Source organism: Oryctolagus cuniculus, chromosome 11 (assembly GCF_964237555.1).
Source record: "Oryctolagus cuniculus chromosome 11, mOryCun1.1, whole genome shotgun sequence".
Lineage (NCBI taxonomy): Eukaryota > Metazoa > Chordata > Mammalia > Lagomorpha > Leporidae > Oryctolagus > Oryctolagus cuniculus.
Genome location: NC_091442.1, coordinates 104,646,161 through 104,659,625, shown reverse-complemented (window position 1 = coordinate 104,659,625; position 13,465 = coordinate 104,646,161). Strand labels below are relative to the sequence as shown.

The following is a 13,465-nucleotide window of genomic DNA, read 5'->3' as shown; positions in this document are numbered from 1 at the left end:
CCGGCAGACCCACAGTAGTTTTTTACTATTGTCCAAAAGTAATTTAAATTCCTACATGGTTGGGAAGTATTGCACTTTAAGAGGCTTTGTGACTCCTCTATAGATAATGACTGAAATGTTCTGACTAATGGCAGAATCAGTGCATACCATGTTATGGGTCAGCAGGAAGATCTGTTTCTAGTTTGTTAATGTTCTTTTTAATTAAGCACAGAAAGTTCTGATTAAAGCACACTGGAGAAGAGAACACTGCTCCCTTTAACTAGTGCAGAGACTGAAAAAAATTTTTGAAAAATATAAGAGCTGTCCAATACCTTCTGAAGGTGAGAGAAATCCCTACTAAGATTTCATACCTACCTTTCCGAGTTTCTGAATTATATTTGGAAATGAAAGTACTCTTCAAGAGAGAACCATGAACTACAGAAATTCATGGTCTTCTAGTAAAATGCTTCACTACTTGCTAAAATTCACGTCCAGACAAAACAGCATGCCATTTGAACATTCTTAAAACTTCTTTAATGCAAATTTGAGAAAGTCATTCTCCTTTTTTAAGAAAAAACTCAAGTCACATATTGGTAGAAATGATGCCACTATGTACACGTCCATTCCTTGATGCAAAGAATTCAGAATGCTTGGGTATCATTCATTTTCATCTACATTAATGCTTTGATTCATGCTCTATCACATTCAACAACTTGCTTCATGTCAATAGGAGACTGTTGTGATGAATAAGCACTAGCTGTTAATTTTAAGATATTGAAATACAAATTAAAACTACAAAGTTAGCAATTTTAAAGAGTCTATTTTCATTGGATTACATAATGAAAATCATGCCATACTCCACAGGCTTGGTATGGCTTATGAGAGTCATAAGCTTCATATGCCAAAACCATATGAAAGCTTACCTTAGATGACAATATACATTCAAAAATCCTTACTGTGCTACAACTAAGGGAAAGAAAGAAAGAGAGAGAGAGAGAGAGAAGTTGTAAGCATTAATAAAGTGCTAACACCAAAGTTGAGTACTTGTTGGATAAAATTATGGCCATGATTATGATGAGACGATTTCATTAATCCTTAGTCATGTGAAAGATGTAGGAAAATAGAAGCACATGGAATGAAGGATAGGGATCCAGTCACTTCAAAAGGAACATTAATATGTAAAACATTTATTAATATGCACAACCACTTTGCTGGAGTAGGTGGCAAAGCCAGTCTGAATATTTATGGTAAGAGCTTCCAAACTATTAGCTTGAAAAAAAAAAAAAGACATCCTACAACATATATATATTGTGTTTTTCAACAAAAGAAAAACTTTGACAATAGACAAAGTGTTAGTGTACATATATATATGTTGAAATTCCAAAAGGCAAAATTATCAAGTATACATATTAGACTAGGATATTCTATAAAATTTATCCAGAACTGGTGTAAATAAACATAAAATTTAAACTTAGGCTACAAAGTGACTATATAACCTACAAAACTTTAAAGAAAGAATCCTAATTTTTTCCTCTCAAAAGCTGACATTATCATTGGAAGTTCAGAAAGAAAACACTGTAAACCCATTTACATCATTAGAGTTTACATCAAATTGCTTCTCCAGCCCCAAAGAACTCTTAATTTGCTCTTCTAAATGGGGGAAAACATAGGATTCATTTATTATTTAATATATCTTGCAATGGGGTCTGAATTTTCTTCCCTTTTAATTTCCTAAACAGAAAATAATTGGTTCCCTTGAAAATGTCCAATGAGTTACAGATATCTATGGATGATTTATAATTGGAAAATTTTAAATATGGAAGTTTCTAAATATTGATCTGTTTTTACATTCTGTATCCATCAAAAATATCCAGAACTGTTTTTTTCTTATAACTTAGTATGTTTAAAATTTCAATTTTCTTAATTATATCATGAAAGAATTTTAATCATGAATCTAAGGAAACTATGCTGCAACAACCTTAAGAGCATACCTTTCTACATTTGAAAAATGAAAATATTAAATGTCATCAATTTTCAAGTTTGAAGTCTTATTTTATAAAATGAAAGTCATCGTCAAATGTAGCTTTCTGGCTTGATGTCTGGGCACATGTGGTACAGAATTCAGTTTTCAGACACTAGCTAGTTTCTACCTTACTTAATATCCTTGAATAATTTGGCCTTCCTTGTTCATGGCATAAACTGCGTATGCCATGAGCTGCTAAAAAAAATACAATTAAAAGCAATTGAAAAAGTCAAGCTTTACATGCAAAGTGCGTTTTCATGTAAGAGGAATGGAACGGAAAGTAGAAATATCCAGTGGGATATGAACTTTTTAAACCTGTTGCTGCCCCGCCAGGAAGACTGGTTGTCCAGGGGTATTTACTCCTTGATATATCACTGCAGAATTAGAATATTTGTACCAGTGTTTATTTATTCTCAGTTGACATTCTTACCTTTTTTTTTTTTTCACAGCTTAACTTGATTCAAGTTACTTATTATCAGATAACAACCTGATGATGAACAATCTCACCTTTACTATTAGGACCAAGAGCTTTTAACAATGTATCACAGTTGACATCTTATTATTAACGTATGGGCCAGAATACATTATTCTCATTATCAAATTCAATTATTCCACAATTTACCATGCAACTACTAAAAACAACACATTATCTATATACATAGCATTATTTGTTCTTATGGAGGGCCTCAACAACTATTGATCCTTTTGTGAAAGCATCCTTTCATACCCTAAGCAACATTCAGATAATTTCATAGCATAAATAAGTGGTACTTGTTGGTTGTTTTAATTTGTTTTCATATTTTAAAAATAATTTCATTGGAAGGCAGAATTACAAAGACACAGAGAGAGAAAGTGAGAGAGACAGAGAGAGAGAGAGAGAGAGAGAGAGATCTTCCGTCTGCTTCATTTGTTTTTTGTGGATTATTGAAATATAAAAATCAACAATACCTTGTAACTAATAAGGCTAGGAGTTTAGGAACCAGATTATTTACAATTACTATCTTAATTATTTAAAGCTCAAAATAATTTTCACATTTGTAAGGACCATCTCAATAATAAACATTTGAAATTTTCTAAGAATGTTACTTCATATTTGTGATGAAAAAAAGTAAAAGTTTTTCCTATCATGCAATTGTGAATCTACCATACTATATGTCTGGAGACAGAAATAATAAAAGAAAAAAATACCAGTTTCAAAAAGTTACAAGATGAAGCTATTTTGTTGAAAAAGTTTCTCTACTATATTTACCATAGATTCAAGACTAAAAGACTTAAAAATGTCAATACCCTAAGCATCTACTATGATTTTTCTACAATAAATATTTACAAAGTCATTTTTCTGACTTTTATATCATGATTTCTTCATAATAAGGAGGAAGGAAAAATAAAGACTATGGTTATCACAGAATAAAAATATACAGTTAAGAATGAAAGAAAACATATTAGGATTATGTCATCTATTATTTCATCATAAACACTCGCTATAGGAGTTTTCAGGGTATTCCAAAATATGCTCAGATTGTCAAAAAACTTCAATATAAAATTATAGTCAGTGAATATAAAAATAAGATAGCACATTATACGGAGACTTTTCTACCATAAAAATCTTGTGGGCTACATTAGTTCCCACACCTCTGAAAACTAATATAAATGAAATGTATTCCTATAAGTGAAAATTCTCCGGAGTTTTTTAAAGCAACTGGTTATAATGCTAAATGTAACATAGAATATATTCTATACCCTACATAGAATCTGTCATAAAACCTATATATAATATATGCTATGTTGTATTCTATATGTATAATATGAAACACTAAATTAGCAAACATACACATATACATAGAATAGTAAATTAATTTAAAGGTGTAAATCCCTTAATTACCATTTCTTTAGATGAGTTTTTGCACTAGGCTCTGTTTATAGATGGACTATATCACAGACTATTTTAATAGTCCCTTGACTTGATACATTCTCACTATGCTATACACAAACTAACATTACACTGAAATTAATATTCCTTTAGTTAATGAGAATATCAAGAAACAGAAATATGTTGTATAAGATAAATATATAATATCATATAATATATGATAAATAATCAAGCAGTCCTCAACAAATAAAGCAGAGTAAACACAGAATGTGATGATGTCTTCTCTCCTTGCTTGCCTGACTAACTCCCTTCTCCCTGCACCATCCTACTCAGAGCGTTTGCCAAATGGCTCAGATTTTTGCATGAAGAGCAATAATGAAATGATTTTCTTTAACTTCGGTCTACACACAAGATCTTACAGGGCATACCTTTCACCTCCAGTTTGCATTCGATCTCCACTGTCCCAAGGTCATTGACTGCTTTGCAGCAATACGTGCCCCCATCATAGGGACTAGGCTTGCGAATCTCCAGAGTACAGACCCCCTGGTTGCTGAACATCCTGTATCTTGGATCATCCACAATGGCAACTTTGTTTTTCATCCAGGTTATTTTGGGCTGCAGTTAGGATTGAAGAAAGTTAGGTCAAAACGTGTCTGTACTTGGCATATTAATAGACTGCCAAAGCCAGCCACGGAATTTTAAAGCGTGGCTTGGAAAGAAAGCACATCTATGAAGAATAGACATCGACTTGAGCACTGTTTGTGTCAAATTGAACTCCACTTAGCACTTGGCAAGAAAGCAATTCTGAAGAGCAGTTCTGAAGAAGAAAGCCAGATTTGTTCAGGGGACAGTTTCAGGGCAAAATTCCCAAAAGGAGTCAGTTGCATTTCAATTTGATCTACACAGGTACAAATGTTCAATTATAAAGTCACAAGTTCGGGCCGGCGCTGCGGCTCACTAGGCTAATCCTCCGCCTTGCGGTGCCGGCACACCAGGTTCTAGTCCCGGTCGGGGCGCCGGATTCTGTCCCGGTTGCCCCTCTTCCAGGCCAGCTCTCTGCTGTGGCCAGGGAGTGCAGTGGAGGATGGCCAAAGTGCTTGGGCCCTGCACCCCATGGGAGACCAGGAGAAGCACCTGGCTCCTGCCATCAGATCAGCGCGGTGCGCCAGCCAGCGCGGCCGCGGTGGCCATTGGAGGGTGAACCAATGGCAAAGGAAGACCTTTCTCTCTGTCTCTCTCTCTCACTGTCCACTCTGCCTGTCAAAAAAAAAAAAAAGTCACAAGTTCCCAGCAGCTAAGGTACAGCATGGGTGGTGATGGATATGTTAATTAAATTGTTCAGTACACAACATATATGTGTCATCATGTTGCATATATCAAACCTATACAATATTTGTCAATTAATTATTTTCAAAATAAAAAAAAGCCTGTAGGTCCATGCTGTTAACATATCCTAGAGCCTGTATATTGCTGAGCGTCTTTTTTTTTTTTAACATTTATTTTATTTATTTGAAAGGGTTAGAGAGAGAGGTAGAGACAGAGAGAGAGGTAGGTCTTCCAACCGCTGGTTCACTCCCAAGATGGCTGCAATGGCTGGAGCTGCGCTGATCTGAAGCCAGGAGCCAGGAGCTTCCTCTGGGTCTCCCACACAGGTGCAAGGGCCCAAGGACTTGGGCCATTCTCTACTGCTTTTCCAAGCCATAGCAGAGAGCTGGATCGGAAGAGGGGCAGCCGGGACTAGAACTGGTGCCCCTATGGGATGCTGGTGTTTCAGGCCAGGGCATTACCTGCTGCGCCACAGCACCACCCTGAGTGTCTTTTAGAAAGTCCCCAAGAAGTGTCATGACCATCTATCTGTTTTTTCCACTTCTTTTCCTAACAATCTTTCCTAATTCTTTATGGGCTACATATGCCTCCCTATTACTTAATCTCGCCTCTGACCTCTCTGTTAATCATCAGGAGGGAATGAGTCTTATAATTAAAGGTAAATCATGACCTCACTCTCCTAGGAACTGGATTCCATTCTCCTTGGCCTCTGAACTACACCACCGGCCCTTCTCCTGTAACTATATACCCTCCACGTTCACTAGTCTACCTCCTCTATTATTTTGTCTTTCTCGGAACCCAAAGATGGCAGCTTTTCTGTCTTCTTCACACAGTCTTCTTCCTTCTTTCTCCTTTCAAATGGGAGTGTTCCCTGAAGCTCACACCTTGGTCCTTGGCTTTTCACCCTCTTTGTTCAATGATATTCCTTTCTAGGGCTTTGGCTTCAAGGTGTGGAAAGTCGCGCCTTTGTGTCTGGGACTCCTAGATTGAGAATAACAGCCTGGCCTTTTCTCCCAAGCGCTGTGAACTTCTCCATCTGAAAACTTATCCTTTCCCCTGGGATGGACCAACATCACTTCCAGTTAAACATTAACACCATCTTCCTGCCATCCTCAGTCTGGCTTCTCCCTTTGATGTCCTTATTTATGTTCAAAGTATATACTGAAAAAAATACCACTGTTTGCAACTTTTCAAAATTCTAAGGGAATTTCCCTCAGTGTTGCTCATGGATATGTATCTCAATTGGCAAATTCATTTATTCAACAACATGAAATGCCAACAACATAAAACCTTAAAAGTTTTCTAGACCTCTTTTATTAGATGCAATCTCTCCCTTCTAAGCCCTCTGTGCCCACATTAAAGCACATTTTATGAGGCCAGTATTGTGACCCAGAATGTTAAGCTGCCTTTTGTAACGCTGGCATCCCATGTTGGAATGCTGGTTCAAATCCCGGGTTCTCTACTTCCAGTCCAACTCCTTGCTAATGTGCCTGGTAAGGCAGCAGAAGATGGCCCAAGTACTTAGATCCCTACCATCCATGTGAGAGACTAGGGTGGAGTTCCTGGTTCTTGCCTTCAGCCTGGCCCAGCACCAGCCATTGTGGTCATTTGGGTAGTGAACAGTGGATGGATGATCTTTCTCTCTCTTTCACTCCCCGTCCCCAGTCCCGTCACTCTGCCTTTCAAGTAAGTAAACAAATCATTTTTAAAAGCATATTTTATATTCTGCCTTGCCTTAGAGGATAATTCCTGTTTAATCTATTACAGAACTCTTGAACCAACATTGTCATGTAATTTTCCAGGTGAAGCAACCAATATTAATTATATCTCGTTACTTCTCACCTCAATTCTTTTAAAAAATACCATTGTCCATTATGCAAGGGAGATGGGGGGGACAGCACTGTGGTGAGCAGGTAAAGTAGCTGCCTGAAGCGCCAGCATCCCATAGGGGCGTCAGTTCGAGTCCTAGCTGCTCCACTTCCAATCTAGCTCTCTGCTATGGCCTGGGAAAGCAGTAGAAGATGGCCCAAGTCCTTTGGCCCCTGCCCCGACTTGGGAGACCTGGAAGAAGCTTCTGGCTCCTGGCTTCAGATCATCCCAGCTCCAGCAGTTGCAGCCATTTGGAGAGTGAACCAGCAGATGGAAGACCTCTCTCTCTCTCTCTCTCTTCCTCTCTCTCTCTCTGCCTCTGCCTCTCTGTAACTCTGCCTTTCAAATAATAAAATAAATAAATCTTAAAAAGAGAGAGAGAGAGAGATCAGTTCCAGAACACCCATAAATACCAAAATCAGTTGACACTCAAGTCCCTTACATAAAAATGGTATCGTATTTGCATATAACCTATGTACCTCCCCCTGTATACTTCAAATCATGTATGTACCTCCTCCTATATACATTAAATTATGTATAAATAATTTACAATATCCAATGCAATGTAAATGTTATGTCAATAATTATTATACCATATTGTTTAGGGAATAATGACAAGAAAAAACAAGTCTGTACAGTATGGACACCTTTTTTTCACTCCACGGTTGATTGGGTCCACAGGTGCAGAACCCACGAATAGAGGGGGCCAACTGTAGATGGCTTGCTTAGTCCTTAAAAGGTATCCTCCAGTCAGTGAAGAAACGTAAGCATTTTTTACTACTGCATCTGAATACTGTACCTAATTATCCAACACCAACAGTACCCTCTACTCCACCTATCCCAGAAAGACAAAAATAGCAGTTGAAAGTTTGTTTATATTACTTCCAACTGTGATGTGGCAACTAGAAAAGAGGGACTTTGTGGTCAATTCTTAAATGTAACTAACGTGACAGAGAAACCTCACCTTAGGATTTCCTCTTACGCTGCAGTTCAGGGTGGCATTGTAACCAGCTATTGCATAGGTGTTAACCAAAGGCTGAGTAAACATGGGTGCCTCTGTGAAATCAAAGTCTTCATACACTGGGTTTTTGTAGATTTTACCTTAAAAACAAACATTAAAATGTTAAAATATACAAATTTGACTTGAGAATATATTCCTTTTGGCATACTTTACTCACGATTAGAGCTTCCCTGAGTGGGGCAGACCTTTGGCCGAATGGCTAAGCCACTAGCTGCGGTGCCCCAATCCATACCCAAGTGCCTAGGTCCATGCCCTGGCCCTGCTTCTTGCTAATGCCCACTTGGGAGGAAGCAAGAGATACCTCAAGTAGTTGAGTCCCTGCCACCCAAGTGGGAGACCAGGATTCAGTTTTTGACTCTCAACTTCAACCTGGCCCGGTCCTGGATGCTATGGGCATTTGGGGAGTGAACCAGTTGACTCTTATCTGACTCTCTTTGCCTCTCAAATAAATAAATATTTTTAAAAATGTCCCAGAACTTAGCGAATCTTGTAAAAACATGAGTGAATGCCATACGGCATACACTCTAAAGGGAACAAATGCACAGCCAATCATACAGTGAACAGAAAGCCAGAGTAGTCATCTAACACTAAAACATTGAAAATGCTTTGTTGTCATCATAAGTATTTTTATGAGAAATCTGTCCCAATGTGAACATCACATGAAAGAGCTTTAAGGAAGGGAGTGATTTACTATGAAATGAAAGGATATGAGTACAATTAAACATCTGCTTTCTTCGTAGAGTGGCTCTTGTGTGTAGTTGCATTGAAAGCATCCAAGAATAGAAGTAATAAAAACTCAATAAGTGCAGGTCTTCTTTATCCTATCCCTGGGACTTTAGCCATTTATACATCCATGGCCCAAAAGTTGCAATTAATTAAAGTGAATACTTGTAAATGATATAATTTCACTTGAAAAATTTTACTTGTAAAATTAAAATTCTACGTGAATGATACCACAGTTGTACAACGTGTGTTCAGCATCTTCTTGCTCCTTTCACCACATCTCTTCCGTCTTCTCTCTTGAGTAATTGTCAACCTGGGTTCCCAAATGTCAGTCCACTTCCAACTCACCATCCTTGGCGATCACAGCACTCTCCTTAGTCATTGTTGCATCTTCACTGAGACCACACATATTTTCAGCAAAGACTCGGAAATAATATTCATTCCCTATGACCAGTTCAGTAATGGTGGCACTTGTTCGGTGATAATGCTCAATGACAGTGAACCATTCCTGAAAGAATAAAATAGAAAATTCAGGAAAATCACTTAAAAATACACAGCTTTTCCAACTGTTGATCTGAATAAATAAGAACGCTTCATTAATAAAAAGAAAAATAAGGACTCATTTTTATATTGAAGGTAATAACAATTTGCATTTAATGTAATGCTCCACAATTTATTTATACTTAGCTATGTGATTTAATCTTTATTTACACATTAGATTCATATACCCTAGATATCATCTACTATATTTATATTTTCTTCATAATTGTATGTGGTTGTTATCTATTTATCTACCTACCTACCTATTTGCCCATTTTGGGGGAAGACAAAGTATAATTACAGAATTTTGGTGTAAACTCCTTTATTTTGAGGAAAAGATGAAGCTAAATCACTAGAGGAAAAAGTGTCCAGTAAGTTTGCCTACTACTATTAACTTAGGTTCTTTCAGATCTTCTTAGGCCTTACACTCTCCGTCTGTCTCCCCTCCCACCATTCTTCCTCCATCTCTTTGGTCACACTATCACTTTTATCTAGTGACATTTCCACACAGTACTTGCTACATTTAATTACATTATATATTTACTATTTTTTATTTGTTTACTGTCTACCTCTTCCACTGGAATGGATACACCATTATATACCAGGACACATGCCTAACTTTTCTTCTCACACTTGTAACCTAGGTGCCTATTACAGCACATGGCATGCAGTAGATTCTGTGCATAAAACAAATATTTATTGAATACTCAACAAATGAGTAAAGTTACATTAAATTTTTTTTTCAATTTGTTTCCTAATTATACTAAAAAATACAGTGGTTTCAAAGGCTATCTTGCAGCCAGTAGAAAACCGCATTGCATCACTTGTTTTTAGTTCCATTAATTGAAAATTACATTTGCTGACAAAAAGACACTTCATAAAAGAAAAATATTTTCCTTGAAATGCTTAGAAGCCATCATTATTTATGAATTTTAGGCACCAGACACTTTATGCTTTATCTCTTTCTCCTTGTATAGAATGTTTTTTGATTTAAAGATTTATTTATTTTAAAGTCAGAGTTACAAATAGAGGGAGAGACAGAGAGAAGAGGTGTGTGTGTGTGTGTGTGTGTGTGAGAGAGAGAGAGAGAGAGAGAGATTTTCCATCTGCTGGTTTACTCCCCAGATGGCCACAATGGTCAGCACTGGGCCAGGCCGAAGCCAGGAACCAGGAGATTCATCCAGTTCTCCCACTAGGGTTGTAGGGGCCCAAACACTTGGGTCATCTTGTGCTGCTTTTCATGGGTCAGTAGTGAGTTGGATGGGAAGTAGAGCAGCCAGGACACCAACCAGCGTCCATATGGGTTGTTTTTTTCCCTTGTCTAGATTGTGAGTACCCCAAGATCAAGAGCTGTCTGTTTAACATGTTTCCATTCAGCAGCTAAAACAGCGCTCATCACACAGTAAAAGAGTGAAAAAATGAATGTTCACTTGCACATAATGAAAAGAACGTTTATGGAAGGGATGAGTGATTATGAGACTTTAAATGAAAGACAGCATGGGTTGTCAAGTTGAGACAATGCCGTGGTGATCTGAGGACAGCACAGCAGAATGAGCACCTTCTGGTCTCTAGCCTGCCCCTGCTGGGTGCAGCAGAAACACATGATCATCCATCCCCAGGTGGACCTGTCACAGGAAGCAGCAGGGGAGTCCTGGCCCACCTGGAACCTGACTGGTTATCTAAGAAGACAATTGTTGGGTAAATATGATAGGGGTGGATGAATATGAAGGTTGCATGAAGGACGTTTTATAAGAACTGTGGCACCCCGGATTCACTGCCAACATCTGGCCCAACTTCCAATGAAGTGAGCTTGTTGCTGAGGAAGTCCAACATGTTCAGATCTTTTCCTTGCAAAGTCGTCAGTCAGTCTAGCCCTCAGGCTGTCCAGGCTTAGATGAAAGACATGGCTTTAAACTCCAGATCTTGTTTTGCCATGTAATACCTACCCAGGGGGAAAAAGCCATGATAGAAATAGCTTACGGAAAGAAGAGGCTTAAATGCCTTCCTGTTACTTTAGACTCCCATTTCAGAGCATGTCCTTTTGTAATGTTAGGGATAGATCCTTTATCTTTACATTAATAAAAAGTTCTCTGCAGAGCCACTGCATCCATTTTGCTCCTAAAAAACGCAATTAGTGATGACCAAGACTTCCTGAGTATCTGTCCTGCCATGAATCCAGGGATTAGCAATCCTCCAATTTACCCTGGACAAGGCCAAGTGACCTTTGACTATAAAAATGAACTTTCAGAACAATTTCCAAAAGTTTTTCTTTTTCTTTTCTGTACTATCAACTTACTGTGTTGTGGAGGATATAGAGTAAACAAAAATTGGGATATGATCAAACAGGAAACAAAAAGAGAAGACTTCCCTTCTCAACCTTTTCATCTTCGATGAATCTGACTGTAATGTCATCAATGACCTAAGTGCAAATGTATAAAGACCTCATATCAGTGTAATTCAGAACAATGTTTTACCTTCCTATGAGAATGGAAAATAGTTCTATGCCATTGTATGCATAAACATTTATTTATTCATTCATTTACTTTGAACGATTCTGAATTTGACACCTAAAATCTGGTGATCTCCAGAAAGTTATTTAACCACTCTGATCCTTAGTTTAATAATTTATAAAATACAGTTTGTAATAATCCATACTGGCTGGATTGTTTCTTGAACACATTAAGTTCTTTCCCTCCTCAGGATCTTTGTAAATGCTATAATCTTTTAGGATCTTTCTTTTCTAATTGGTGTGGTTTTTTTTTTTTCTTTAAGACATATTAGACATAAGGCAACCCTATCCAACATTTATTTTACAAGGAGAAAGAACTGCTTTGGTGTGAGTTTTAGTCATAATCTAAAATGAATAAATATTTGTTGAATTAATGAGTTTATTCAATTTTATTCCATATTGTGCCATATGCTTTGTGTCATTTTTAGCTTCCTCAAAATGAAGCAAAGTATTTGTGTTCCCATTTTGTAGATGAGGAAAATGGAGGTCAAAGAGGTTAAGTGGCAGGCCACATGCATGTGGTCTTAAGTGATATGATAATGCTGAGATTCAAGATCAACTCTGGTTCCAATGGCCCTGCCCTTTCTGCTATGCCACATGACTTCTTCATGACCTTCATGCAGACACGGAGACAGAGAGGACTTCATGCTTCTCCCATTGCATTACCTTTGATGAAATATGATTTTGTGGCTACTGCATCAGAGACCAGGCCTTACCATGCTCTTCTTGTCAGCCTTCTGGATCGTGTACCCTGTGATGGCAGCATTTCCATCATCCTTTGGTGGTGTCCAGGACAGAGCAACATTCTCTCCCCAGACGTCCTCAATCTTCACAAGTTGGGGTGGACCAGGACGGTCTATAGGATGAATCATGGCATCACTCGGAGGTCACTTTCCCTCCTAATCTTATTCCCTGTTATATGAGGACATTAAAATTGCCCTTCCTTGTGTCACAGAAAGTGGCTCTCTTCCACCCACACCCTATCACAGAAGCTTCTGAGATCCTGCACCTTCCATCAGAACAAAGTCAGGCCAGATCCAAGGGCACAGACTAGCCTCAATACTTCCTTTGATTTAACAAAAATCAAAAATGTTTAGCCAGGAAAAGAGTGCATACTTTAAATGGTGCTAAGGGGAAATCTCCTACAGGAAGTTACCCCTGTAGTCAGAGAACCTCAAGTTTCAGTATAGTTGGTGAAATATAATAATAAAAATGATTGGAAATAAGGCTTCTCCAGGCTCTGTTCTTAAACTTCTTTCTTGACATTGCAAAAAAATTACAAAACAGTGTCCCTAAGGACAAAAGCAAGAATTAAGCATATTTACTCATTGTAAGTATCCAAATAGCTTTGAATGATCAATCAATCTGGTGTTATCTACTTAACTTTGTTTAAATTCATCTTTCTTACATTTAATAAAAATTCTTCACTCTCCATTGTAACTTTATTATTAGCAAATTTCAGGTGTACTAAAAAAATGTATTAAACTACATCTAGAATTTACAATGTTTTTAAATGCAAGAATTCAACACAGGAAATAGTTTTATCACTGGGGAGTTGAGAAACGAAGAATAAGAGAACTGGATTTTAAACAGTACAGATGGATT

The 13,465-nt window shown here is 37.6% G+C and overlaps 1 protein-coding gene across 30 annotated transcripts in view; it reads right to left on the bottom strand.

Annotated features, from left to right (window-relative positions):
* The window catches only part of MYBPC1 (myosin binding protein C1), an 85,755-nt gene that overhangs the window by 470 nt on the left and 71,820 nt on the right, over window positions 1-13,465 (bottom strand). For 8 of the 30 annotated variants that reach the window (XM_051845800.2, XM_051845806.2, XM_070052756.1 and 5 more), the window contains 6 exons: window positions 12,577-12,716; window positions 9,160-9,319; window positions 8,032-8,168; window positions 4,301-4,487; window positions 2,318-2,376; window positions 903-945 (listed from right to left, as the gene is read on the bottom strand). In XM_051845800.2, coding sequence (XP_051701760.2) covers window positions 940-945; window positions 2,318-2,376; window positions 4,301-4,487; window positions 8,032-8,168; window positions 9,160-9,319; window positions 12,577-12,716 — 689 coding nt within the window. In that variant the 3' untranslated portion in view covers window positions 903-939. Of the gene's footprint in view, window positions 1-902; window positions 946-2,308; window positions 2,377-4,300; window positions 4,488-8,031; window positions 8,169-9,159; window positions 9,320-12,576; window positions 12,717-13,465 lie in introns of all 30 variants that reach the window. The other 22 variants (XM_051845805.2, XM_070052762.1, XM_070052759.1 and 19 more) reach the window with 3 other exon arrangements.